Source organism: Piliocolobus tephrosceles, chromosome 5, assembly GCF_002776525.5.
Source record: "Piliocolobus tephrosceles isolate RC106 chromosome 5, ASM277652v3, whole genome shotgun sequence".
In the NCBI taxonomy this organism is placed as follows: Eukaryota; Metazoa; Chordata; class Mammalia; order Primates; family Cercopithecidae; genus Piliocolobus; species Piliocolobus tephrosceles.
The window spans coordinates 92,627,001-92,652,480 of NC_045438.1; the positions used below are offsets into that span (position 1 = coordinate 92,627,001).

General features: G+C 39.1%; 1 protein-coding gene across 1 annotated transcript in view; it reads right to left on the bottom strand.

Moving 5' to 3' along the window:
• Positions 1–927: 927 nt before the first annotated feature.
• The window catches only part of SH3BGRL2 (SH3 domain binding glutamate rich protein like 2), a 76,995-nt gene continuing 52,442 nt past the window's right edge, over positions 928–25,480 (bottom strand). Inside the window, exons 3-4 of the mRNA XM_023223089.2 lie at positions 8,040–8,120; positions 928–5,121 (exon numbers count right to left, since the gene is read on the bottom strand). Of these exons, the coding sequence (XP_023078857.1) occupies positions 5,110–5,121; positions 8,040–8,120 (93 nt within the window). The 3' untranslated portion in view covers positions 928–5,109. The remainder of the gene's footprint in view (positions 5,122–8,039; positions 8,121–25,480) is intronic.

The following is a 25,480-nucleotide window of genomic DNA, read 5'->3' on the forward strand; positions in this document are numbered from 1 at the left end:
GCATATTTAAACAGTCTGTACAAAGGTTTCTTGTTGGTAAAATTCTGTAGCAGAAAACTAAATTATAACATTAATAGCATTAATTTATTATGAAATAACTGGAATTGATGAGCTTTAAAATGTCTTCAAAGAACAAACCCTTCTAGAGCACAGAGGAGTTCCTGAAGTAAACTCTTGACTGATATGCTGACAAGGTAAAAAATAGCACACAAGAAAAAATGTAGGTATTTAACTTTATTTTCCTCAAATAGAATAAAGATTCACATGCTTAGCATATTTCTGGAAATGGCCTCAGAAAAGTTTTCTTTTAACTCTGGTTTCTCTTCACTTTAATGATTAAATAAATGTTGACCAATCAAAGATTAAATATAAAGAAACTTTAAAAATTAATATTAAAACACAACTCAATAGGAAGGTAGGCAAAAGACATGAAGAGTGATTGCCAAGAAAAAGAAGTAAGAATTCCCATAATAAAACATGTTCAACTTACTAATAATCAAAAATTTACAAAATAAAACCACAATGAGGTAACATTTTATACTCCCCAGCTTGGCAAAAATGCAACTCTGATTATCTCAAACATTGGAAAAGATTTAGAGTCCTGCAAATTCTAGTATACTGGTGGGGAGCATAAATTAGCACTTTGGAAAGCAATTTGGCCTTATCTATTAAAACTGATGATGTGCTTTTATTATACAAACCAGCGATTCTATTCAAGTATACATCCATTCTTGAGTATGTACACCAGAAGTCACATAAAAGAATGTTCACAGCAACATTACCTTTTTCTATTTCAAACAAAGATGCAGTTCAATAAGCACCAGCTGGACAAGAGAACACGTGTGATATATTCATAATGGAATAATATTTAGTAGTGAAAAAACTCCGATGGCAATGAACATAAAAAGGAGGTGACAGAAGAATACATTCAGTTTAATTCCATTTATTATTCTTTAAGGATACATACATGGAGATAAAGCGATGAAGGACAAGAAGGCTATGGTCAACACAAAGTTCAGTACAGGGGCTCCCTCTATCAGGCAGGGATAGAGATAGGTTCAGGAAAGAACACACAGTACCTCCAAGGAAAGGCAATAAGGTGGGTGGTAGGCACACAGGGGTTTGTTTATTATCATTATTATTACTCTTTATACTTTAGCATATATAATGTGTATATACATATCTATATTCCATTGCATGTATGAAAGTTTTAAAAAATCAAATGGCTTATAACAAAAAAATACGTATAATGTTTCAAATGGTGAATCACAGCCTGTAGGCTCTTCATTTACCTCCACTCTATCATTGAACCCTGGCTAAAACTGCTGCTTTGTTTCTGTTCCCCTCATACTTGAGAGTAGAGATATTGTCCTGCTCTGACAATACTTACCACATTTTAGGGGCTTGATCCATGCTGACAGAAAGGATGAACAAACAAACCTGACTTGTATTTCTAGAAGAACTAAGAAAACTCTGAAGATTTGAGTCACAAGTAGGCAGTGATCATTTTGGTTTCACACATTTCTGCAAACCCACAGCTTGTTCCCTCCGATCCCTTCTTCCGCCCTCCTTCTGTTCTGGTGCTTAGGGCTTGAAATTGTTCAGTGATGAGATCAACCTCAGACAATGCCTTCAGAAATACTGTTTTCTTCTGCTTTCTGATGTGGCTGCTACAAAGGCAATAGGGGCCACAGCCACTCTGCCCTTGTCTTCTGCACCCAATTCGGGGAACACAGCCACCAGGCTGTGGCTTCAGTGTACTCAGGAGATCACACAGTCATCCATTTGAACCACCCCACCCAACCCAGGGGCTGAGTGATTTAACTCCATCCTCGGTCCTGATTACTGTCTGAGATGAATCTATGGTGTCCTCCCAATACCCTTGTGCAGGACCTCATGCCTGGCTCCTTGAATGATCAAAAGATCTGTTTGTATTTTTACAATTTACTGTGCCACTTTCATGCATGAGGTTCACAGGCAAGAGTAAAATCACAGCCTCTCAACTAAACAGAACGAAAATTAAGAGAAGTGTGAAAAACGGTAGGGAACAAACACTCCATTTTCAGAATGTGTGCTTTCTGGAATTTATTCTCCTTTATGCTGAATATAAAATCTGAGATTTCACCAATGCCTTAAGAGACAAACACATACAAACTGAAATCTGAAAACAATAATTATACAGAGCAAAGTGGAGCCTGACACTTAACAAAAGCTGTTAAATGAAAAGTATCTCTAGAAAAGGCAAAACCCTATAGTAAAATCAAACAAACAAAACAGAAGGAAGCTTTGGTACTTTTCAATAACAGGAGACAAAAAATAAGTTTAGTTTATTATTAAATTCATGTAATATAAAAACATCTATGTGGAAATGTTGAATTAAATCTATAAAACAGAAACAAATCTAAAATATATTAGAGTCTGAGGGGAAAAAATACCTTGCTTTTTTTTTCTTCTTTGATTGTAATAAAACACCAGAATTTGGAAAAACAAGTATTTTCCCAACTAAATTTTCTTCTGGTCTGTACACACCTAGCAGGATGGCACTCCATATTTTATCTAATTTTAAAATGGCATAAGTTGATTTTTAGCAGCACATTTCCTTTGCTCCAACAAGCCTACTACAGGAAATAAAAATTCTGTCTTGAAATGCCCTTGATATGAAACCTATGTCTACAATTCCCATCCACTTCTTTCCTAGTATTTTAAGACTGTGATTATCAAAATCTAAAGGCAGCTAGTTAAAGAAGGGAACAAGAAAATTATTATTACATGTTTTGAAATCAGCTGATAAAAGAATACAAGTAAGGACCCCATATTCTCTGAACTAAGTGTGGTCCCAGAGAGCAACATCTCGGTACTCTGTGGAGCCTGGGTACCATGTAAATGCCACACACTGTGCTGCTGCCTCTCTCATAACAAGTACAGCACCACTCAAGGCTGGTCTCCTGTATTTCTTTGCTGATCAAAAAACAAAACAAACAAACAAACAAACAAAAAATGGGGTGGGGAGATGGTACATAACTGTGATGGTAATTTAGCATTACTACCCACTAGTCTGTTTACTATAATCACAATAGGTATACTGTGGTTAACTCAAAAATTAAAATGTAAGACAAATCTGGGTAGCTTTGTCTAGCAAGTATGGTATTGATCCTATAACCCCAACAGTTAACTTGCAAAGCCTCAACCTTCCCAAGTTGGTTCTTGGCACGCACTAGCAAGAGTAGACTAAATGTTAGCTGAGTAATGAATTACAACGTGACAATTTTTACAACTGCTTAAAAAGAAATTCTAAGTTTTATCAGAAGACTCACATACTCAAACACAATATCCAGTTAAAAAAAAAAAATTCCTGGATAGTCCCTGGGATTTGCCAAATGGAATCTGTCCTGGATCTTAATGACAACTAACCAGTAACATCCATAATTTGACAACAGCTTCCCTTGAAGAGAAATTGTGGGTCATGTGTCCGCTTCAGTTAAGTAAAACTTTGTCATACTTTCCTTCTGGTTGTAATCCTGGACTACAAATCTCAGGTTGGGATTTCAGCCTTAGCATTCAACAAGTTCTTTAGACTAGTCTACATGTAGCAAGGCATGAGGTGGAGTGCTGGGCACATGTGACAGGACTGTAATTCTTCTGCTCTTTCAATTTCTTATAAATTTCCTGCTCAGATTATAATGAAAAGTCCAGAATCAGGATGCTAGGAATAAAATATTTTAGGCAGTCCTCTGAAAACTTATCCTATTCAAGGCTGTTCCCATGTTTGGCAATTTAAAACTCTTTTAGTTTAAAAAAAAAATTAAGCATCCCTGTTATAGGGACAAGAATGCAGAAAAATAGCCTCTGCTCTAATGAAGTAGATATGTTCGATGTTTATCAGCATCCACTCCAATAGGAGTATAGACTTTTCTTGACAAGTACAATTCTAGGTTACTCTCTTTCTCATATGTGTTGCTCTGAAAACTTACTTGTGCTCATATACGGAATGAGAACAAGTATCTGCATTACTCTGAAAAATATGAGGTTGTACATTGGCCAGAAATATGAGCAAGCAAAGTTAGAGACAAATGAAAAGTAACATAAGGAAAAATTAAATTTTACTATAATATTGGTATATTTTAGTATGTCTAATCAAGGGTTCACAAAATATATCTAACTGAGATTTTCCTTTCTCAAAAAATATAGTCCCTTCACAAAATAGAAGCAGCAGCTGCCTGTTAGGGGAGCTACATTAAAAAATATATGAATACTTATGTATCATAAATAAATTGCTAGAGCTGAAAATGCCTTCAGATACTTGTGAGACAATTTTCCTATAAATTTACTATCTAATTAGTGCACCACTTAAAATATATCTTTCAAGCAGTCTTAGGCATTTGGATGAAACTTGCCCCTTGCAAGAAATAAAGAAGCATGTATTTCAAATAGCAATTATTGTCATCCCAGTAACTTAGTTCTGATCACTTGATGTTACAACAGTGATTTCTGGAAACATCTGAAGGAGCCTGGATAATATACAGGGGTAAGAGTTTCCATTACTAAAACAAATCTAGTATATCTAACTTTTTCACCAGGTGTTATTACAAAGCACAGGAACTGTGATGTTTGTAAGTGATTCTGCAGCAAAAATCTTCAACACCCTTTGTCAAACAGCGCTGCTTTTTTTCCTTCTGATTCAAAGATTCTAACAACTTGGCAGACAAATTTCAAAGATGCAATCCAGGCAGCTTAAAGATAAGTGGGTTTACGCAATTCCAGCATCTCCTATAACCTAGGGCAGATTCAACATTTTCTCTCTGATGGTGCCACCCACTTATCTTTCAGTCATTAAGAAAGTACACCTGTAACAGGTGACGGTATTTCCAGGTGAGTGAGGCAACTGCAGGCAAATAAAATAAGAAAAAAAAAATCCACCACCTGATTTGGTTTAAAGCAATCATGCAATTCTCATTATATCCACATCTTTCAAAAACACCTTTTCCGTGGCAAGCAAAGTTACTGATAATGCGTGTGGCTTTTGTCACAGTGATGCATTAGGTAAGCATGTGTGTGCTGAGTACCGGGGGTGCTTCAAAATGCATCTCCGTCATCTTCCACTCTTCTTCTCTAAGGTTCTGCCTATTAAAAAAAAAAAAAAAAGGTCAGTTATTGCATTACATCGACAAGAAAATTCACCCTTGGCAGGGGTTTTTTAAATGTCAGGAAGAGAGATGCTGGAAATCATAACAAATCACCTCCATGTGACTGATAAGAGCAAATCCTGGGTTTCAGCATCAGAGCCCAGATTTAAATCACACCACCTGACCTGCCAAATATAAAAGTGGAAAGAAAGCTGCATGTTTTCAATGACCTACTGAGATTCCTCTCAGAGGTACTGTTCCACCTGTGGATGGCTGGGTGGGGGCTACCTTGCTCAGAGGGCCTGCAGAGATGCTCGTTAATAGCAACCCAAGATGAAGAACCACTCTAGTATGACCATACCTGTCAGTCAAGAGTTGCTGCCCCAATCTCCCAGCTGCCGCCCCTGCGCACCCTCCCCCTTGAGCCAATGGATAAAGAGCTGACACCTGGCACAGGGGGCCTCTGTGGCTGTTCAAGCTCTGGCTGGTCAGCATCCAATGTGGACCAGTTGTTACCTACTTTGGATATCACCCCTGAAAGCTAGGGATCTGAAAATACAATCTTCTACGACAGGCCCTTCTTGGGGTCTACTAAATTTTAACTTTGACGGTTTTCTACCTAAAAATTATTGGTAAAACAGCCTCCCTTTCTCAGAATTAGTTGGATATCATGATGGGCCAGCCACTGTGGGCTCCAGCCAACCACAAGGGAAACTGAGATCACCCCACCACCCCCACCAGGGATTCCACACCATCTAATATTTACATACTTTTAAAAACTCTTCACAGGACAAATAACATATCCAGCACCAATGTGGCCTGTAGGCCACCATCTAGAGACCTCCAACCTGCCTTTGCCCCTCCCACTATGGAGGGCAGCCCAGTCAGAGCCTACACTGCACCCGTGCCCGTTGGGCCCGTGAATGTCCTCTCCTACCATGTAAGAGCAATTATAGGTGCCAATGATGTCTTTATGTTTCCTGATAGGCTTTCTTGCCGTGTTTTTTTATGTGTGTATACTACACAGGGAGTAGGAAAGGAAAATAGAAAAGAGGGCTTTCATCTTTTAGTACATTAAACCTGTGAACACTCTGTCAAAGCTTTAGACTGTAGACTGTATGATGAATCACTATCAAGATGAAAAATAAAAGATCAGAAGAGAGAAAATGCTAAATTGTTATTGAAGATATTTTCACTTCTCTCATACAACGATGAAGTATGAATTGCTATTAGCCTTTAAAGCCCTAAATGGTTCATGGAGAGTGGCACAGACCTTGTGCTATGGACATCTACTCTGGTCCCAGATACTCCTGCCCAGGTACAACTGATTTAGGTCCCTGAAAACGGTGGGCTGAATGGGGGTGGTGTCCAGGGTCCTCACTACCTTTGGGATGGTCCCTGAAATCAAGTTAACTTCAGTGACACCAAGATCAACTTTAATACTATGGCCACAAACCATGTGAGAATGTATATTTCATAGATCATAGATTTTCTGAGAAACTAGTGAGAAAATACATTTCTTTGAAGAATAAAAAAGTCAGCCCACAGTCTCTAAAGAATTTCCATATTTGGGGAAAATGGGAACAAACAATATTTTTTAAAAGGTTTTGCATAGACAATGATGCCCACAGGATTTATGTATCCATTAGACTACCCCATCCTAGTTTTTTACAGTTCTTTGCAGATAAATCTGGACTTTTAATATCTTTGGATGAAATATGTTATAAAAATACTCTAATTTTCCTAACAAGTATTCAAATGTTTCATCTTTATAAAAATAGTTTTAAGAACCTTTAAATATGGTATGTGTGGGTTTTGCCTCTGCTTAAAACATGTGCATGGAAACCACCCACAACCATCTGTGGACTTACTGGTGTAAAAACAAAGCAAGATTTCACATTGGCTGTGCACTGCAGATGCTGGTGTATAATTTATGTTATTGAGGGTCCCTGCCTTCCTCCTACAGGTATGCCAGAGATGGTACAAATCCTGGGTAGCCTCAAAAGACCTATTACTTTCAGACATCAAAGTTCTAGGGAAGGTACTTTTATCTCAGTTGTGTTAAAAATAGACATATTAGAAGTCAGTCTCAATTTGAAACACTCAAAACCTCAATTACTATGTATATAAAGACTGCAAGGAAATACACAAAAATGTCAATGTGGTTAGCTCTGGGAGATGATTTTAATCCTTTATTTTACCCTTTTTTAATATTTTCCCAATTTAAAAAAATGAGTCTAGGCTACTTTCATAATCAGAAAGAATTTTAAAATGTATGTTTTAAAAGAAGAAATAATATCAAAATAGTACCTTACTTAATAAAGAAATGTTTTTTCTTATTTTGAAAGTGAATCTACAAGCTTAATAAAGTTGTGATAACACACATCATTTCTGGTTCTAAACATGAGAAAATACTGGCTCCTTTATGTTTTCTAAGACATATGACTTAATAAAGTGACTTCAAAATATTTTGATTAAGGAATTGAAGATTTTTTCAAGGTTGACCATTTATTATTATAGACCATCTTTTCTCCAATGAGAGTAAATTTAGAACACCTTTAAATAGGACTCTGAGTCTGCTATTCCAAAAAACATAAAGTAAAAAAATTGAAATTTTAAACAGAAAGCACCTACTAGTTTTTGCTACCTTAAATTCTTGGAGGAATGGGGTATAAATTAGAAATAAGGTAATATTCTTATTTATAGCAACAACTGAAAAATTGGGGGAAAAAACCCCAAAACTAGCCTGTGTTGTATGTTTTAACACTGGGTAGTCTCGAATTACACATCGGAGGAAGCAAAACCCTCAAATCTAAGAAACTATCTATGCATTTGTCTAACACTGTCACTCTACATCTCTAAGAACAACTCAAAAGAGATGAATTCTAAAACAAGAATAAGAAAAGATTTACCTACCTTTGATGCCAACCGTGGTTTCAGGCCTAAAAATGAAAAGACTGTGTTGCTTTCCTTGGATTCAAAAAAACTGTCATAATCCTAGAAAAAAAAGGGAAGGAGAAAATAAACCAACGAAAGCAAACAATTATCTTTATATTTGGTGCTTTGGACAAATTCTTTATGGAAGTAAAAAATGTACCATTGTTCCGTCCAGATCAGGGAAAAGCTAAATAAATCTGCTGAATTAGTCTGCTTGCGCATAAAAATTTATTTTAGTATGATGAAGAATGTAACAAGTTTTTAATCCAAAACCTATGACAGATTAAAATGTGAAACATTTGATGACAAAAATTAAATAGGAACACACTCCTTTTCCTTTGTGGGCCAAACTAACATTTGTCTGTGTGGAATCACTCTGACCTAAGATTTTACTCTAGGTCTTCAGTATGGAAGGCTGCCTCCCAATTCCACTCTTGATATTTTGTTATCTAGGGCTTTGAAAAAAATCACTGGGTAAACAAAGCTGTAAAGGTCTCCATGTGTCAATGAAAGTGTCTTATTCTGCTTCTGAAGTTTTCCACATTCTTTGAGACCATCTCCTTAGAGGGAATAAAAAGATCAAATAAAAACTAAAGGAAACTATATTCTCTATAATATTTACCTTTGCCTCAAACATAGAATCATTTTTCTCTTCCTACCTTCACAAGAAGGCATCAAGGAATTCTGGTCAATGTGTTCAACTGTTTCTTTTCAAGTTTGCATTTATCATATGTAAAGCAGTCTTAAAATTTGGTAATTTGGTAACTTTATCCTAAGATAAATAATGTAAGCAAATGATGATCACAGTCATTTAGGCATTTGCTTTGTGCTAAGTGCCTTATAAATGTTATGTTATTTAATCTTCACCACAGCCTGCCAGGTTAGAGACTGGCTCAAGGCAAAGAAATATGTTGTCCAAGTTTAACAGCTAATAAGTGAGAGAACTGATATTTGGGTTCATGTTTCACTGACCTTGAAATTCATACTTTTTGTACTCTAGGATGCATCCTGGCCAAAACGAAACGAAGTATGGGGCACCACATGTGCTGGAGTCACTGAGCGCTAATGAATCCATTGTTAAGCCAAGCAAACGGCATCTAAACTTGTAGAGATTCGCTTCCTGCAACGCATGCCTTGTCTGATTAAAAAATCTTTGAATTATTTGGTTCTGTGTACACATCCTCTTCTCCAAAAGCTTTAGTAGTTGAGTCTCCTGGTTTGGAAGGCAGGAGCCTCAGGCTTTTCATGGGCTGCTCCTTCTGTCATTTAGGATCAGCTCTAAAGAAAGGCCTTCCTTGACCAAGCCAAGAAGGAGCAACATGTCTGAAAAGAGAGATGTGGCCAAGTCTTTGAAAACTGGCATGTAAGCTTACATCTGGCCGGGCGCGGTGGCTCAAGCCTGTAATCCCAGCACTTTGGGAGGCCGAGAGGGGCGGATCACGAGGTCAGGAGATCGAGACCATCCTGGCTAACACGGTGAAACCCCGTCTCTACTAAAAATACAAAAAACTAGCCGGGCGAGGTGGCGGGCGCGTGTAGTCTCAGCTACTCGGGAGGCTGAGGCAGGAGAATGGCGTAAACCCGGGAGGCGGAGCTTTCAGTGAGCTGAGATCCGGCCACTGCACTCCAGTAGGGGCGACAGAGCAAGACTCCGCCTCAAAAAAAAAAAAAAAAAAAAGCTTACATCTGAAGGATGAATAGAGTTAGCCAAGTGAAGGACTGGGACGGGTAGGCAGGGAACTGCACTAGTGAAGCACAAAGCTGGCAGGGTGGACAGGGATCAACATACGCTGGGCTTTGTAAACCAAGAAAATGATCTTGAATTTTATCTTAAGTACCAAAAGAAATCATATAAGGGTTTTGAGCAAGGGAGCAAATGATCTAGTTTCTTTTAAGAAAATACCTAAAACACTGTGTGGAGAATGGCTCAGAAAAAGGGCAGCAAAAAGGAAAGCAGGGGAAAAAAGGGAGTACTTTGGCAATTGCAGTAAGCAATGGTGGCAGCCGGGGTGATGGCAGAGGGCAGCAGACGGGCTGCAGATACGTTTTGGGGGTAGAAATGATCATCCTTGGTTGTGGATTTGATGGGGGTGATTAGGGAGAAATAAGAATTAAAATGGCTTTGAACTTTCTGGCTTGATGAAAAAGACGAGAAAAAAAAATCTGAAGGGAAGACTGGAGTTCAATTTCAACATGTAATATTTGAGAAACTACATGAGAAACTGAGTAATTGGAGGTTCCTAACGGCTCTAGGATGTAGAGATTTCATGGAATTTGTAATAAAATTTGTAATTTCTTATAAGACAAAATATGATCCTAACTTTGCCACAAAAACAGGGCAAAGTTTGACATGAAATACAGGCAAAATCTCATGGACTGAAATTTTTACATTCTTTGTAATGAGGCTATTTCCAAAGAGTTGAGTAATAATTCCCTCATGGGAGTTCAAGAAATAATTCTGTTCAAAACATACTTTCTCTACCTGACAATTTGTTGACTATACTGAATGCGGTAAGATGAGGAAAAGGGCTAAATTACAGCTAGATTTGTTCCATCCTTTAAGATATCCACTGTATATAACTTAGTATACCTGTTCTCTCTAAACCATATTCAGCCTCTATTCAGCTGAAAGTCTTTCCCTGGGGAAGCTCATTCATAGCCATAGCCCTGATTAAATCCACATCTCTTGCCCTGACCTCTCTTCTGAGCTCTGGTTCCACAAAAGCCACTAACTGTTCACAGACTCTTAAACACAACAGGTCTAAACCACAATTCATGATCTTCCACTCCACAAACTGGACGTCTCAGAAAATGGCACCACTATTTACAGGGCCCTGTAACTCAGATATCAACACATCACAGGACTCCTTTCTTCCCTCAACCACTAGTTTATATGTCCCTTAAGCCTCTCAATTTTTCCACATTGGTCTCTACCAACCTGATCTAAGCTAGACTTCCGCAACAGCACCTCAACTTATCAACCTTTGTCTAATCTCACTATTTCCACCCCATCATTCTCTGAAAGTGAGGACAGACTGATTTTTATAAAAACAGATTTAATCTCACCCTCTGCTTAAATCCCTTCCTTTGAGACTTCTCACTCCTTGTAAGATACAGACTAAAATCCTTAATGTAATGTGAAAGGCCCTATATGGCCTGGCTCTAATTCATCAGGTTTGGGGAGTAGAAGGACCTTTTTTGTTGTTGTTGAGATAAGGTCTCACTCTGTCACCCAGACTGGAGTGCAATGGTGTGTTCACAGCTCACCACAGCCTCCACTTCCTGGGCTCAGGTGATCCTCCCATCTCAGCCTCCCAAGTAGTTGGGACCACAGGTGTGCACCACCATACCCAGCTATTTTTTCATTTTCTGTAGAAAAAAATAAAAAAATTCATCTATGTACATGAGAGAAATTATTGTAGAGATAATCCCTCTTTTTAGAGAAAACCCCCTCTACAAAAAGCCCACCTCTCTGTAGAGATGAGGTATCATTATGTTGCCCAGGCTGATCTTGAACTCCAGGGCTCAAGCAATCTTCCTGCCTCGGCCTCCCAAAGTGCTGAGATGACGGGCATGAGCCACCACGCCCAGTCAAGAGGGGTCTTATACTTCTACTTGCACCAACCACTGTCTGATGCAACCACAGATTCATTTCTGGAAAACTGAGTGGTGTATATGTTTAGTCAACCGTGGATGTGATGTCCAGCAAACCACTATGAATTATCTATGACCTTGATCAACTCCTTTAACCTTCTCAGACTTTCTTTCTTTCTGTATCAGAATACTAGTGAAATCCCTTGGTACTCCAGAATTCTACAAAATAAAGGAGAATCCAGTAGAGTTGCTCCTAAATGGACTGTTAGCTGTGTCCAGGTGTAAAGCCCAGCCTAGGTATTCCTGTTCCTAGAGATATTTATTTGGAAATTGCCCCGTCTTGTTTAACTGAATAGGTAAGGGAAGAGATATTAATGAGAAGAAAAAATTGAGGGCTAGTAACTTGGTCATCAAAATGCTGTCCCTGTTCTTGTTTTAAAAGGCTACTATCTGTCTCTGTGTGATTAAAAATCTTTTACATGGTCATTTGGGGTGGCTCACACCTGTAATCCCAGAGCTTTAGGAGGCTGAGGTGTGAGGATTGTTTGAGGCCAGGGGTTTGAGACCAGCCTGGGCAACACAGCGAGACCCCATCACTACAAAAAATTAAAAAATTAGCCAGGGATGGCAGCATGTGCCTGCAGCCCCAACTACTTGGGAGGCTGAGGTGAGAGGACCAACTGAGCCCTGGAGTTCAAGGCTACATGCAGTGAGCAATGATCGCACCAGTGCACTCCAGCCTGCATGGGTGACAGAGTGAGGGAGGGCCTGGGTCAAAACAAAAACAAAAACAAACAACTCTAATGTCAGTGTGAAATGCAGGAATGAAAAGTTAATGAAATTTGAAAAAGAAAACGTAAGCAATGCCTCATTCAATCTCTATAAATGTAGTATGAATTCTACTTTCAAAAGATTTAAGTGATAACACGAAAATGTTGTGCATGTAAAAGAGCAAAAGGCAAGGTACAATGAGACTTAACGTTTATATTTCAGGTTTCAGTGTTTATAATTAAAAACCTTAATCTTAAAATGATCCCAATGCCCCAAATCACAAAATTGGAAATAAGGTAAATTCTCACATGCAAGTTTCATATATACAAAACAACACCTATAAAATAGACAGATTTTAAGGCTGCAGTGAGCTAGAATTGCACCATTGCACTCCAACCTGAGCAACAGGGCAAGACCCTGTCTCAATTAAAAAAAAAAAAAAAGTGTATATATAACATTTTCTCTCATGTAGAGAAAATATGTAATTAAACTGAAACCATTCTTAAAGTTTCAGTCACCAAGAAAGGTATTTAGAAATGTCAGATGTTTAGAAATCTCAGAATGGCAACATTTTTTACTTTTAGAAAAGAAAAATTTCTCTTAAGCTGTATTTCTCCCATAATAATGATAAGCGTTATTTTTATGTTGTGAACCTTTAACTCAGTGCCCTATCAGTATTGCCAGCAGTGTGCTTCTTACCCAGAAATTGAATGGGATCCACCCAAAAGAGCAGAAATTTTTATTTAAGGTAATTAACTCCTTCCAAATGACAAATACAAAATTTGGTAATTAGCTTAAAAAAGAGAATGATTTAGGCCGGGCGCGGTGGCTCAAGCCTGTAATCCCAGCACTTTGGGAGGCTGAGACGGGCGGATCATGAGGTCAGGAGATCGAGACCATCTTGACTAACACGGTGAAACCCCGTCTCTACTAAAAAATACAAAAAACTAGCCGGGCGAGGTGGCGGGCGCCTGTAGTCCTAGCTATTCGGGAGGCTGAGGCAGGAGAATGGCATAAACCCGGGAGGCGGAGCTTTCAGTGAGCTGAGATCCAGCCACTGCACTCCAGCCTGGGCGACAGAGCGAGACTCCGTCTCAACAAAAAAAAAAAAAAAAGAGAGAATGATTTAAAGACAATAATTTTTAAAAGTCAGTGTTACACTAGTACCCAACAGACACCACGTTACCAATAATTTCTGTCATGTAGATAGATGAATTGCATTTGTTAATTAATGACATGCCATGTTTTAGGTATATCATGTTAGTAAGAATTAAGTAAATCCTATTTCTATTCTGTTATTTACCGGTTTTAAAGAATTGTGTGAAAAATTTACTTTCTAACATTCAGAAGCTTTTGAGTGGCCTGATGAATCCTAAAGTATGTAAATATAAAGTGAAACTATTAATATTTTCTTTGCCATTTTAAGCAAAAAGTAGATATGACAGAGATAAGTTAAACTGCATGTGAAATAATTTAAGATTAATACAGTATTAAAACATTTAAAACTACTTCCTATTAAGATACAAATTCTTACAGTTGTAAGCATTCCTAAATAAAATTAAAAAATCTGCTTTCTTATCAAATTTGTTTTACTTGTCAGGCTTATACATATTTAAAAAATACATTAGGATTCCTACTACAAAGGTTAAAAGCATTGTATTTTTAAAACTCACATAAAGTTTCCAAATAGGCTCACTGAATTCCTTATAGTCTAAGGCATTCTCCCTAAAGTGTTCTGTAAATCTACATCTTGAGATTCCACATTTCAGGACAATCAACCTTTTGTAATTACAGAATATGATGATTAGTAAATATTTACTTTGCAGAAAGATATAACCACATAAATCATATTCAAGGTAAAATTGCCCATTTCAGAAACTGGTACATTTTCATTCCACTTAAGACAAAGGATAAAAAATTCACTTTGTTTCTAATGCCAACTGCTGACAAAAAGAAAAATCTCTGAACTGTGTAGATAATAGCATAACCAAGCTACTCACACTCACTAAGGGAACATTTATCTAAATGCTGTGATTTTAAGAATATAGCAACCTAAACTGTTGTGGTTTTTTGTTTTTGTTTTTTTTTTAAATCTCTCATCACCTATACTTCTGTTTATGTTCAAGTGAAAACCACTGTTAGAGACATTTCTAAGCTCATGATGATAAAATCTACAAGAGGTAGCGTTAACAACAGTTTCATTCCTCCACAAAGCTTACTTAAGGACATTATCTGCGCACTCCGATTAGACCACTATAGACTAAGCAAGCATCTGAGACAAACACCTTAATGTTCTTTGCCCTTTCAGTGTCTCTGGAGAGAACAGTTAGGAAAGCCCACAGCAGCCACTCTGATAAGTTGTGTTGCTTCCCACAGCTAAGTCAATCACAATTAAGTGACAGGCCCACATTATTTCTTCATGCCAAGGACATAACCAAACAGAAGGCTGGAGGGAACAAAAACAAGGAAATGGTGTAGCAGCAATCAGTTCTAAATGAGCCAAAGTAAATCTGTTTTACCCAAAAGAAGAATATTTTTTAAAAAGCAATTTTTTAAGACTACGGGAGTTGCTGCAGCTGCTTAAAATGAACAGCGGCTGCTTCTCAAATTTTCTTTCAAGCCGGAGGGTAGCCTCTAAGCAGAATTTCTTGATTTAGTGGATAAAGGTTGTTAGTGCTATACTTTATGAAATCTTGCTATAGAAATCAAAAAACAGTAGACAAGTCCAATTCTGGCAGGATAGATAAGATGCAGTTATTTAAAACAGCTTCATTTTGGCAATTTTTATTGCAAATACGAGCAAACCCAAAGGTGAGAATCTCAAATTCCTAATTCATGTTTAATAGTTCTGACCATACAGGTTCAAGACAACAAAGTAAGCAAATACATCTACTTCCCCTCTTACCCAAGAGCCAATTTAAACTGGAGGGGAAAAAACCTAGGAACAGGAACCAGCCATAACATTTTAAGAAATACCCAGAATATATAAAATGCAACCAAACAGAGAAAACACAGCAGGGAGAACCACAGCCCAAACCAATAGAAGAACAGTCCTTCCCAAGGAGCCTGCACAGCAATCACAAGCCTGAGACAATGAACACAACAATCTGGAGCAGACTATGGTGGGGCAATCAATGTAAAAAGAAGTACATTTGTAACGTCTTAGACAGTTTGTTTTCCCAGTGTGGCCAGAGCTTAAGAGAAGTGCTCTCCAAAGAACACTCGCTGCCTATGTGCTGAAAACTCCTGGTGAAGCTTCAGGGACCTGAGAGAGGCCAGCAGAGTCTGTGGTTACCCTGGACCCCACATCAGAAAGGGAAAAATGGAAAGGAAGTTCACCCTGGACGGACACGCACTGAAGTCCATTGCTGCCTGGGTGTGGCTCTTTCATGGGCACCTGAGGAGTTCCAGTCTGCTTCGTGCTGCCCCCACTCTCACCATCTTATTTAACCCTCCTACTCAAAGGAAAGCAGGCCTGTGAGTTACTGGGGGAAGCCAAGCCGGCTCCTAAGAAAGACAAAAACCAATAACTAGAACTAGTGCTGGAGAACACAGAGATAACTTACAGAACATACAAAACTTTAAAAAAAAAAATGCTTTCTAACTAATATCCTTGGAGAGATTGAAGAAAATGCTGCATCCACAAAACAAGAACAAGCCACTATTTTTAAAGGAGTAAGAAACAAAAGAGCTCCTGAAAATTAAGTTTGATTGCCAAATTAGAAAGTAGATAAAAAGAATAAAAAGCAGGATAGCATAGAGCTAAAAACCAGGCTAGAGATCTAGAAGATAAAAGTTACGAATGCCTCTCAGAATGTAGAGTATCACGACCAAGAGATGGAAATTATTAGGTAAGTCATAAGTATTGAAAGTCAGAACATAAGGGTAAAACTTCATCCAAAAGGAAAAAGATCCTGAAGATGAAAAGGAAAGACAATGGAAGTGAGGGGGGGAAACAGGGGGCAAAGAAATAACAGAACTTGCTCTCCAGTGAAAAAAAGACATTAGTTTTCAGATTGAGCAGTCCTATTAATTGCTGAGCAGAATTTTTTTTAAAGGCACATACTGATGAAATTCCAGAGCTCCAAGAAAACCCTAAAACCTTCTCTAAAAGAGAAGCAAAACAACCTACCTTTAAGAATCTAATTTAGCAGACATGAAGTCTTCCAATCAATACAAAGAATATGGAAAATGGAATAATGCTTCCTGGGGGAACTTGGTTTTAAATATAGTCTTTCATATTAAACAAAATGATCAATTAAGAATGAAAGACAAAAAATGAAAGCATTCAGAAGGTTTACTAGGTAGGCACACTATGTTAACAAAATTATTTTCAGGACATAGTCCACGCAAATTAAAAAAAAAAAATACAAGAAGGAAAAGTTATTTCTCTCATAGGTTTGCCAGACAAATGTGAAGTGGAAGAAATGAAAAGGTTAAAATGTATCAAGAGATTCCCTTGGATATTGACATTTGTGTCATTCTCCCTTAAGCCACAGGGATTTAGTAACATAAGATTACATACCATCCTCTATCTATGGCTGCTCACACTACAGAATGTTCTACATATATATTTATATAATTATTATAGTTACAGAAGACAGTGTGACATATACTTTAGCAATTCATGTGTGTATGCGTATTCATATATCAAAATGGGGGAGAAATGAGAGAAGCTATAAGAATGTCAATTTCTCTTCAACTTTCAAAGGAAAAAGTAAATACTATCCAATATTTAAAATCAAGGGATATAGATATTAATACATGAATGGCAATAACTTAGAAAAATGACAAAGCAGAGCCTCATGAAAAGGCTACGTGTTGGGGAAATGAGGGAAGCTACATAAAGAAGAGCAGAGGAAAACCAACTTTTCACTTTCAACCCTTTCTCAACATTGATATTAACAAGTCCTGATTGTCTTAACAGTTTTGTTCTCTCTTCATTAACTCCAATTGCATAAGGCTCAGAAAGAGAGAGAATTTGAAACAGAAAGAAAACCACCAGTTTGGATATTAGTTAAGATATACTGCTAGTCATGCGACTGGGGAGGCCTCAAACTGTCTGGATGAAAGCTTTCAGTATTCACAGCACAAGTCATCATTTTTATGAAAGTCACATCCCAGGAATTCATCACTGTAGAATATTAAGGCAAACAACTCAGGAAGGTGAAAATGGGAGATTAAACATTTATAGACGGAAGAATAAAAGCTAGAGTTATACCAAAAAGATAAAACAGCAGAGAATATCTAATTACATCGCTGTGCTTCCAGGCACGCAGCTGACCAGCAATCAACCATAAAGGGGAATTTGTATCACACCCTCTCTACTACTCAACTTTCCTCTCCTGGTATCTGGAAAGATGCCACATAGGAATATTTACAAGAAAACATCTGATGGAGAAGATTCTCCTTGATTAGATAACTGATCTTTTAGACAGAAGGCCTTGGAATACAGATTTTCAAAAGCAGATAAATGTTCCTAAGGAAATGCTACCTGTGGGATAGGTGAGCTTCCAACAGAGTTAGTTTTCTAAACGGATTTCATCGTAAAATTTTAAAAGCAGATTCAATAAGATTGCTTTTAACAATATGGCTTTGAACTTTATTAATAAAATGGGAATGCAGCACAGTCTGGCTTAACGGACTTCAAACTATATACTGCAAATGCTCAGAACCTTGACAAGGCATGTCCCAACAGAATGGGCTGGCTACCTCCTGAGCTGAAAACACCTGTGTAGGTATTTACCCATTCATATAACCATGTTTGTTAGGTATGTTCTGTGTTCCTAGCAATCTAATGGATATCACATACTAAGATAAATAGGGTAAAGGTGAGCACACGGTGCTTGGAAACCAACTGAAGGCAAAGACATGAAAAAAACCTATAACTATTCGATTGGGGGAGGAGCAAGATGGCCGAATAGGAGCAGCTTCAGTCTCCAACTCCCAGCGCGAGCGACACAGAAGACCGGCGATTTCTGCATTTTCAACTGAGGTACTGGGGTCATCTCACTCGGGAGTGCCGGACAATCGGTGCTGGTCAGCTGCTGCAGCCCGACCAGCGAGAGCTGAAGCAGGGCGAGGCATCGCCTCACCTGGGAAGCGCGAGGGGGAAGGGAGTCCCTTTTCCTAGCCAGGGGAACTGAGACACACAACACCTGGAAAATCGGGTAACTCCCACCCCAATACTGCGCTGTAACACCGGCACACCGGAGATTGTATCCCACACCTGGCCAGGAGGGTCCCACGCCCACGGAGCCTCTCTCCTTGCTAACACAGCAGTCTGCAGCAATCTAACCGCAAGGCAGCAGCGAGGCTGGGGGAGGGGCGCCCGCCATCGCTGAGGCTTAAGTAGGTAAACAAAGCCGCTGGGAAGCTGGAACTGGGAGGAGCTCACAGCAGCTCAAGGAAACCTGCCTGTCTCTGTAGACTGCGCCTCTGGGGACAGGGCTCAGCTAAAGGAGTAGAAGCCTGTGAAACGCGAACGACTCTGTCTGACAGCTTTGAAGAGAGCAGGGGATCTCCCAACACGGAGGTTGAGATCTGAGAAGGGGCAGTCTGCCTGCCCAAGTGGGTTACTGACCCCTGAGTAGCCTAACTGGGAGACATCCCCCACTAGGGGCAGTCTGACACCCCACACCTCACAGGGTGGAGTACACCCCTGAGAGGAAGCTTCCAAAGCAAGAATCAGACAGGTGCACTCGCTGTTCAGCAATATTCTATCTTCTGCAACCTCTGCTGCTGATACCCAGGCAAACAGGGTCTGGAGTGGACCTCAAGCAATCTCCAACAGACCTATAGCTGAGGGTCCTGACAGTCAGAAGGAAACCTATCAAACAGGAAGGACACCTAAATCAAAACCCCATCAGTACGTCACCATCATCAAAGACCAGTGACAGATAAAACCACAAAGATGGGGAAAAAGCAGGGCAGAAAAGCTGGAAATTCAAAAAATAAGAGCGCATCTCCTCCTGCAAAGGAGCACAGCCCATCGCCAGCAACGGATCAAAGCTGGTCAGAGAATGATTTTGATGAGATGAGAGAAGAAGGCTTCAGTCCATCAAACCTCTCAGAGCTAAAGGAGGAATTACGTACCCAGCGCAAAGAAACTAAAAATCTTGAAAAAAAAGTGGAAGAATTGACAGCTAGACTAATTAATGCAGAGAAGGTCATAAACGAAATGACAGAGATGAAAACCATGTCACGAGAAATACGTGACAAATGCACAAGCTTCAGTAACCGACTCGATCAACTGGAAGAAAGAGTATCAGCGATTGAGGATCAAATGAATGAAATGAAGCGAGAAGAGAAACCAAAAGAAAAAAGAAGAAAAAGAAATGAACAAAGCCTGCAAGAAGTATGGGATTATGTCAAAAGACCAAATCTACGTCTGATTGGGGTGCCTGAAAGTGAGGGGGAAAATGGAACCAAATTGGAAAACACTCTACAGGATATCATCCAGGAGAACTTCCCCAACCTAGCAGGGCAGGCCAACATTCAAATTCAGGAAATACAGAGAACGCCACAAAGATACTCCTCCAGAAGAGCAACTCCAAGACACATAATTGCCAGATTCACCAAAGTTGAAATGAAGGAAAAAATCTTAAGGGCAGCCAGAGAGAAAGGTCGGGTTACCCACAAAGGGAAGCCCATCAGACTGACAGCAGATCTCTCGGCAGAAACTCTACAAGCCAGAAGAGAGTGGGGGCCAATATTCAACGTTCTTAAAGAAAAGAATTTTAAACCCAGAATTTCATATCCAGCCAAACTAAGTTTCATAAGTGAAGGAGAAATAAAATTCTTTACAGATAAGCAAATGCTTAGAGATTTTGTCACCACCAGGCCTGCCTTACAAGAGACCCTGAAGGAAGCCCTAAACATGGAAAGGAACAACCGGTACCAGCCACTGCAAAAACATGCCAAAATGTAAAGACCATCGAGCCTAGGAAGAAACTGCATCAACTAATGAGCAAAATAACCAGTTAATATCATAATGGCAGGATCAAGATCACACATAACAATATTAACCTTAAATGTAAATGGACTAAATGCTCCAATTAAAAGACACAGACTGGCAAACTGGATAAAGAGTCAAGACCCATCAGTCTGCTGTCTTCAGGAGACCCATCTCACATGCAGAGACATACATAGGCTCAAAATAAAAGGATGGAGGAAGATCTACCAAGCAAATGGAGAACAAAAAAAAGCAGGGGTTGCAATCCTAGTCTCTGATAAAACAGACTTTAAACCATCAAAGATCAAAAGAGACAAAGAAGGCCATTACATAATGGTAAAGGGATCAATCCAACAGGAAGAGCTAACTATCCTAAATATATATGCACCTAATACAGGAGCACCCAGATTCATAAAGCAAGTCCTTAGAGACTTACAAAGAGACTTAGACTCCCATACAATAATAATGGGAGACTTCAACACTCCACTGTCAACATTAGACAGATCAACGAGACAGAAAGTTAACAAGGATATCCAGGAATTGAACTCATCTCTGCACCAAGCGGACCTAATAGACATCTATAGAACTCTCCACCCCAAGTCAACAGAATATACATTCTTCTCAGCACCACATCACACTTATTCCAAAATTGACCACATAATTGGAAGTAAAGCACTCCTCAGCAAATGTAAAAGAACAGAAATTATAACAAACTGTCTCTCTGACCACAGTGCAATCAAACTAGAACTCAGGACTAAGAAATTCAATCAAAACCGCTCAACTACATGGAAACTGAACAACCTGTTCCTGAATGACTACTGGGTACATAACGAAATGAAAGCAGAAATAAAGATGTTCTTTGAATCCAATGAGAACAAAGATACAACATACCAGAATCTCTGGGACACATTTAAAGCAGTATGTAGAGGGAAATTTATAGCACTAAGTGCCCACAAGAGAAAGCAGGAAAGATCTAAAATTGACACTCTAACATCACAATTAAAAGAACTAGAGAGGCAAGAGCAAACACATTCAAAAGCTAGCAGAAGGCAAGAAATAACTAAGATCAGAGCAGAACTGAAGGAGATAGAGACACAAAAAACCCTCCAAAAAATCAATGAATCCAGGAGTTGGTTTTTTGAAAAGATCAACAAAATTGACAGACCGCTAGCAAGATTAATAAAGAAGAAAAGAGAGAGGAATCAAATAGACGCAATAAAAAATGATAAAGGGGATATCACCACCGACCCCACAGAAATACAAACTACCATCAGAGAATACTATAAACACCTCTACGCAAATCAACTAGAAAATCTAGAAGAAATGGATAATTTCCTGGACGCGTACACTCTTCCAAGACTAAACCAGGAAGAAGTTGAATCCCTGAATAGACCAATAGCAGCCTCTGAAATTGAGGCAACAATTAATAGCCTGCCCACCAAAAAAAGCCCAGGACCAGATGGATTCACAGCTGAATTCTACCAGAGGTACAAGGAGGAGCTGGTACCATTCCTTCTGAAACTATTCCAATCAATAGAAAAAGAGGGAATCCTCCCTAACTCATTTTATGAGGCCAGCATCATCCTGATACCAAAGCCTGGCAGAGACACAACAAAAAAAGAGAATTTTAGACCAATCTCCCTGATGAACATCGATGCAAAAATCCTCAATAAAATCCTGGCAAACCGGATTCAGCAGCACATCAAAAAGCTTATCCACCATGATCAAGTGGGCTTCATCCCTGGGATGCAAGGCTGGTTCAACATTCGCAAATCAATCAACGTAATCCAGCATATCAACAGAACCAAAGACAAGAACCACATGATTATCTCAATAGATGCAGAAAAGGCTTTTGACAAAATTCAACAGCCCTTCATGCTAAAAACGCTCAACAAATTCGGTATTGATGGAACGTACCTCAAAATAATAAGAGCTATTTATGACAAACCCACAGCTAATATCATACTGAATGGGCAAAAACTGGAAAAGTTCCCTTTGAAAACTGGCACAAGACAGGGATGCCCTCTCTCACCACTCCTATTCAACATAGTGTTGGAAGTTCTGGCTAGGGCAATCAGGCAAGAGAAAGAAATCAAGGGTATTCAGTTAGGAAAAGAGGAAGTCAAATTGTCCCTGTTTGCAGATGACATGATTGTGTATTTAGAAAACCCCATCGTCTCAGCCCAAAATCTTCTTAAGCTGATAAGCAACTTCAGCAAAGTCTCAGGATACAAAATTAATGTGCAAAAATCACAAGCATTCTTATACACCAGTAACAGACAAGCAGAGAGCCAAATCAGGAATGAACTTCCATTCACAATTGCTTCAAAGAGAATAAAATACCTAGGAATCCAACTTACAAGGGATGTAAAGGACCTCTTCAAGGAGAACTACAAACCACTGCTCAGTGAAATCAAAGAGGACACAAACAAATGGAAGAACATACCATGCTCATGGATAGGCAGAATCAATATTGTGAAAATGGCTATACTGCCCAAGGTTATTTATAGATTCAATGCCATCCCCATCAAGCTACCAATGAGTTTCTTCACCGAATTGGAAAAAAGTGCTTTAAAGTTCATATGGAACCAAAAAAGAGCCTGTATTGCCAAGACAATCCTAAGTCAAAAGGACAAAGCCGGAGGCGTCACGCTACCTGACTTCAAACTATACTACAAGGCTACAGTAACCAAAACAGCATGGTACTGGTACCAAAACAGAGATATAGACCAATGGAACAGAACGGAGCCTTCAGAAATAATGCCACACATCTACAACCATCTGATATTTGACAAACCTGAGAAAAACAAGAAATGGGGAAAGGATTCCCTATTTAATAAATGGTGCTGGGAAAATTGGCTAGCCATAAGTAGAAAGCTGAAACTGGATCCTTTCCTTACTCCTTATACGAAGATTAATTCAAGATGGATTAGAGACTTAAATGTTAGACCTAATACCATAAAAACCCTAGAAGAAAATCTAGGTAGTACCATTCAGGACATAGGCACGGGCAAGGACTTCATGTCTAAAACACCAAAAGCAACGGCAGCAAAAGCCAAAATTGACAAATGGGATCTCATTAAACTAAAGAGCTTCTGCACAGCAAAAGAAACTACCATCAGAGTGAACAGGCAACCTACAGAATGGGAGAAAATTTTTGCAATCTACTCATCTGACAAAGGGCTCATTTCCAGAATCTACAAAGAACTCAAACAAATATACAAGAAAAAAACAAACAACCCCATCCAAAAGTGGGGAAAGGATATGAACAGACATTTCTCAAAAGAAGACATTCATACAGCCAACAGACACATGAAAAAATGCTCATCATCACTGGCCATCAGAGAAATGCAAATCAAAACCACAATGAGATACCATCTCACACCAGTTAGAATGGCAATCATTAAAAAATCAGGAAACAACAGGTGTTGGAGGGGATGTGGAGAAATAGGAACACTTTTACACTGTTGGTGGGATTGTAAACTAGTTCAACCATTATGGAAAACAGTATGGCGATTCCTCAAGGACCTAGAACTAGATGTACCATATGACCCAGCCATCCCACTACTGGGTATATACCCAAAGGATTATAAATTATGCTACTACAAAGACACATGCACACGTATGTTTATTGCGGCACTATTCACAATAGCAAAGACTTGGAATCAACCCAAATGTCCATCAGTGACAGACTGGATTAAGAAAATGTGGCACATATACACCATGGAATACTATGCAGCCATAAAAAAGGATGAGTTTGTGTCCTTTGTAGGGACATGGATGCAGCTGGAAACCATCATTCTTAGCAAACTATCACAAGAAGAGAAAACCAAACACCGCATGTTCTCACTCATAGGTGGGAACTGAACAATGAGCTCACTTGGACTCGGGAAGGGGAACATCACACACTGGGGCCTATCATGGGGAGGGGGGAGGGGGGAGGGATTGCATTGGGGAGTTATACCTGATATAAATGATGAATTGATGGGTGCTGACGAGTTGATGGGTGCAGCACACCAACATGGCACATGTATACATATGTAACCTGCACGTTATGCACATGTACCCTAGAACTTAAAGTATAATAAAAAAAAAAAAAAAAAAAAAGAAAAAAACCTATAACTATCATAATAGCAATAATAAGGCACAAGTTTGCTGGGCATGGGGGAGAGGAACTAATAACCAGAGTCCTGGTTAATTAGAGAAAGTGTAATAACAACACACCTGTGGATTGAGCTTTGAGAGAAAAACAGGGCAGAATTATGGAGGATGTAAAAATTATAGGATTTGGTAATCAATTGGGTATATGAGGTAAGGAAGATCAGTGTAGGGTGATTTTTAGGGCTTTCCCTTAAGTATCATACAGTAGATGTAGCCATTAGCCCTAAATAAATAACATCCATATCTTCAAAATAGAGCACAATCTCCTGTGGATAATAGTTACAATTTTGAACTTTTGCTTTTTTTTTCTCACTGACTCTAAACAGATCTCTAGTAACACATTATTACTGCAGACAGGCTACGAGGTAGGTCAAAATTTCTGTCCATTGTTTTGTTCTACTCCATTCTACCAGATGACACACTCAATTGTCAGGACAGAGACCTGGGAAACAGCCAATCCAGTGTTTCTCAAATATATCCACTAAGGAACTCCAAAAGGCAGAGGGAAATGTGAATGGAATGTCCAGAGCAGTGGCAGACTGAGGAAGGGACTGTGAGCTAAGAAGGATGTTTACGGCCAGGCGTGGTGGCTCATGCCGGTAATCCCAGCACTTTGGGAGGCTGAGGTGGGTGAATCACAAGGTCAGGATATCAAGACCATCCTGGTCAACATGGTGAAACCCCATCTCTACCAAATATACAAAAATTAGCCAGGCATGGTGGCATATGCCTGCAGTCCCAGCTACTAGAGAGGCTGAGGCAGGAAAATTGCTTGAACCTGGCTGCAGTGAGTGGTGATTGTGCCACTGCACTCCAGCCTGGGCAACAAAGCGATACTCCATCTCAAAAAAAAAGGAAGGATGTTTGCATTTGTAAAGGTTGGAAAACAAAATAAAAACAACTAATAAAAACCAAAACAGAAAAGAATATGCAACAGAGA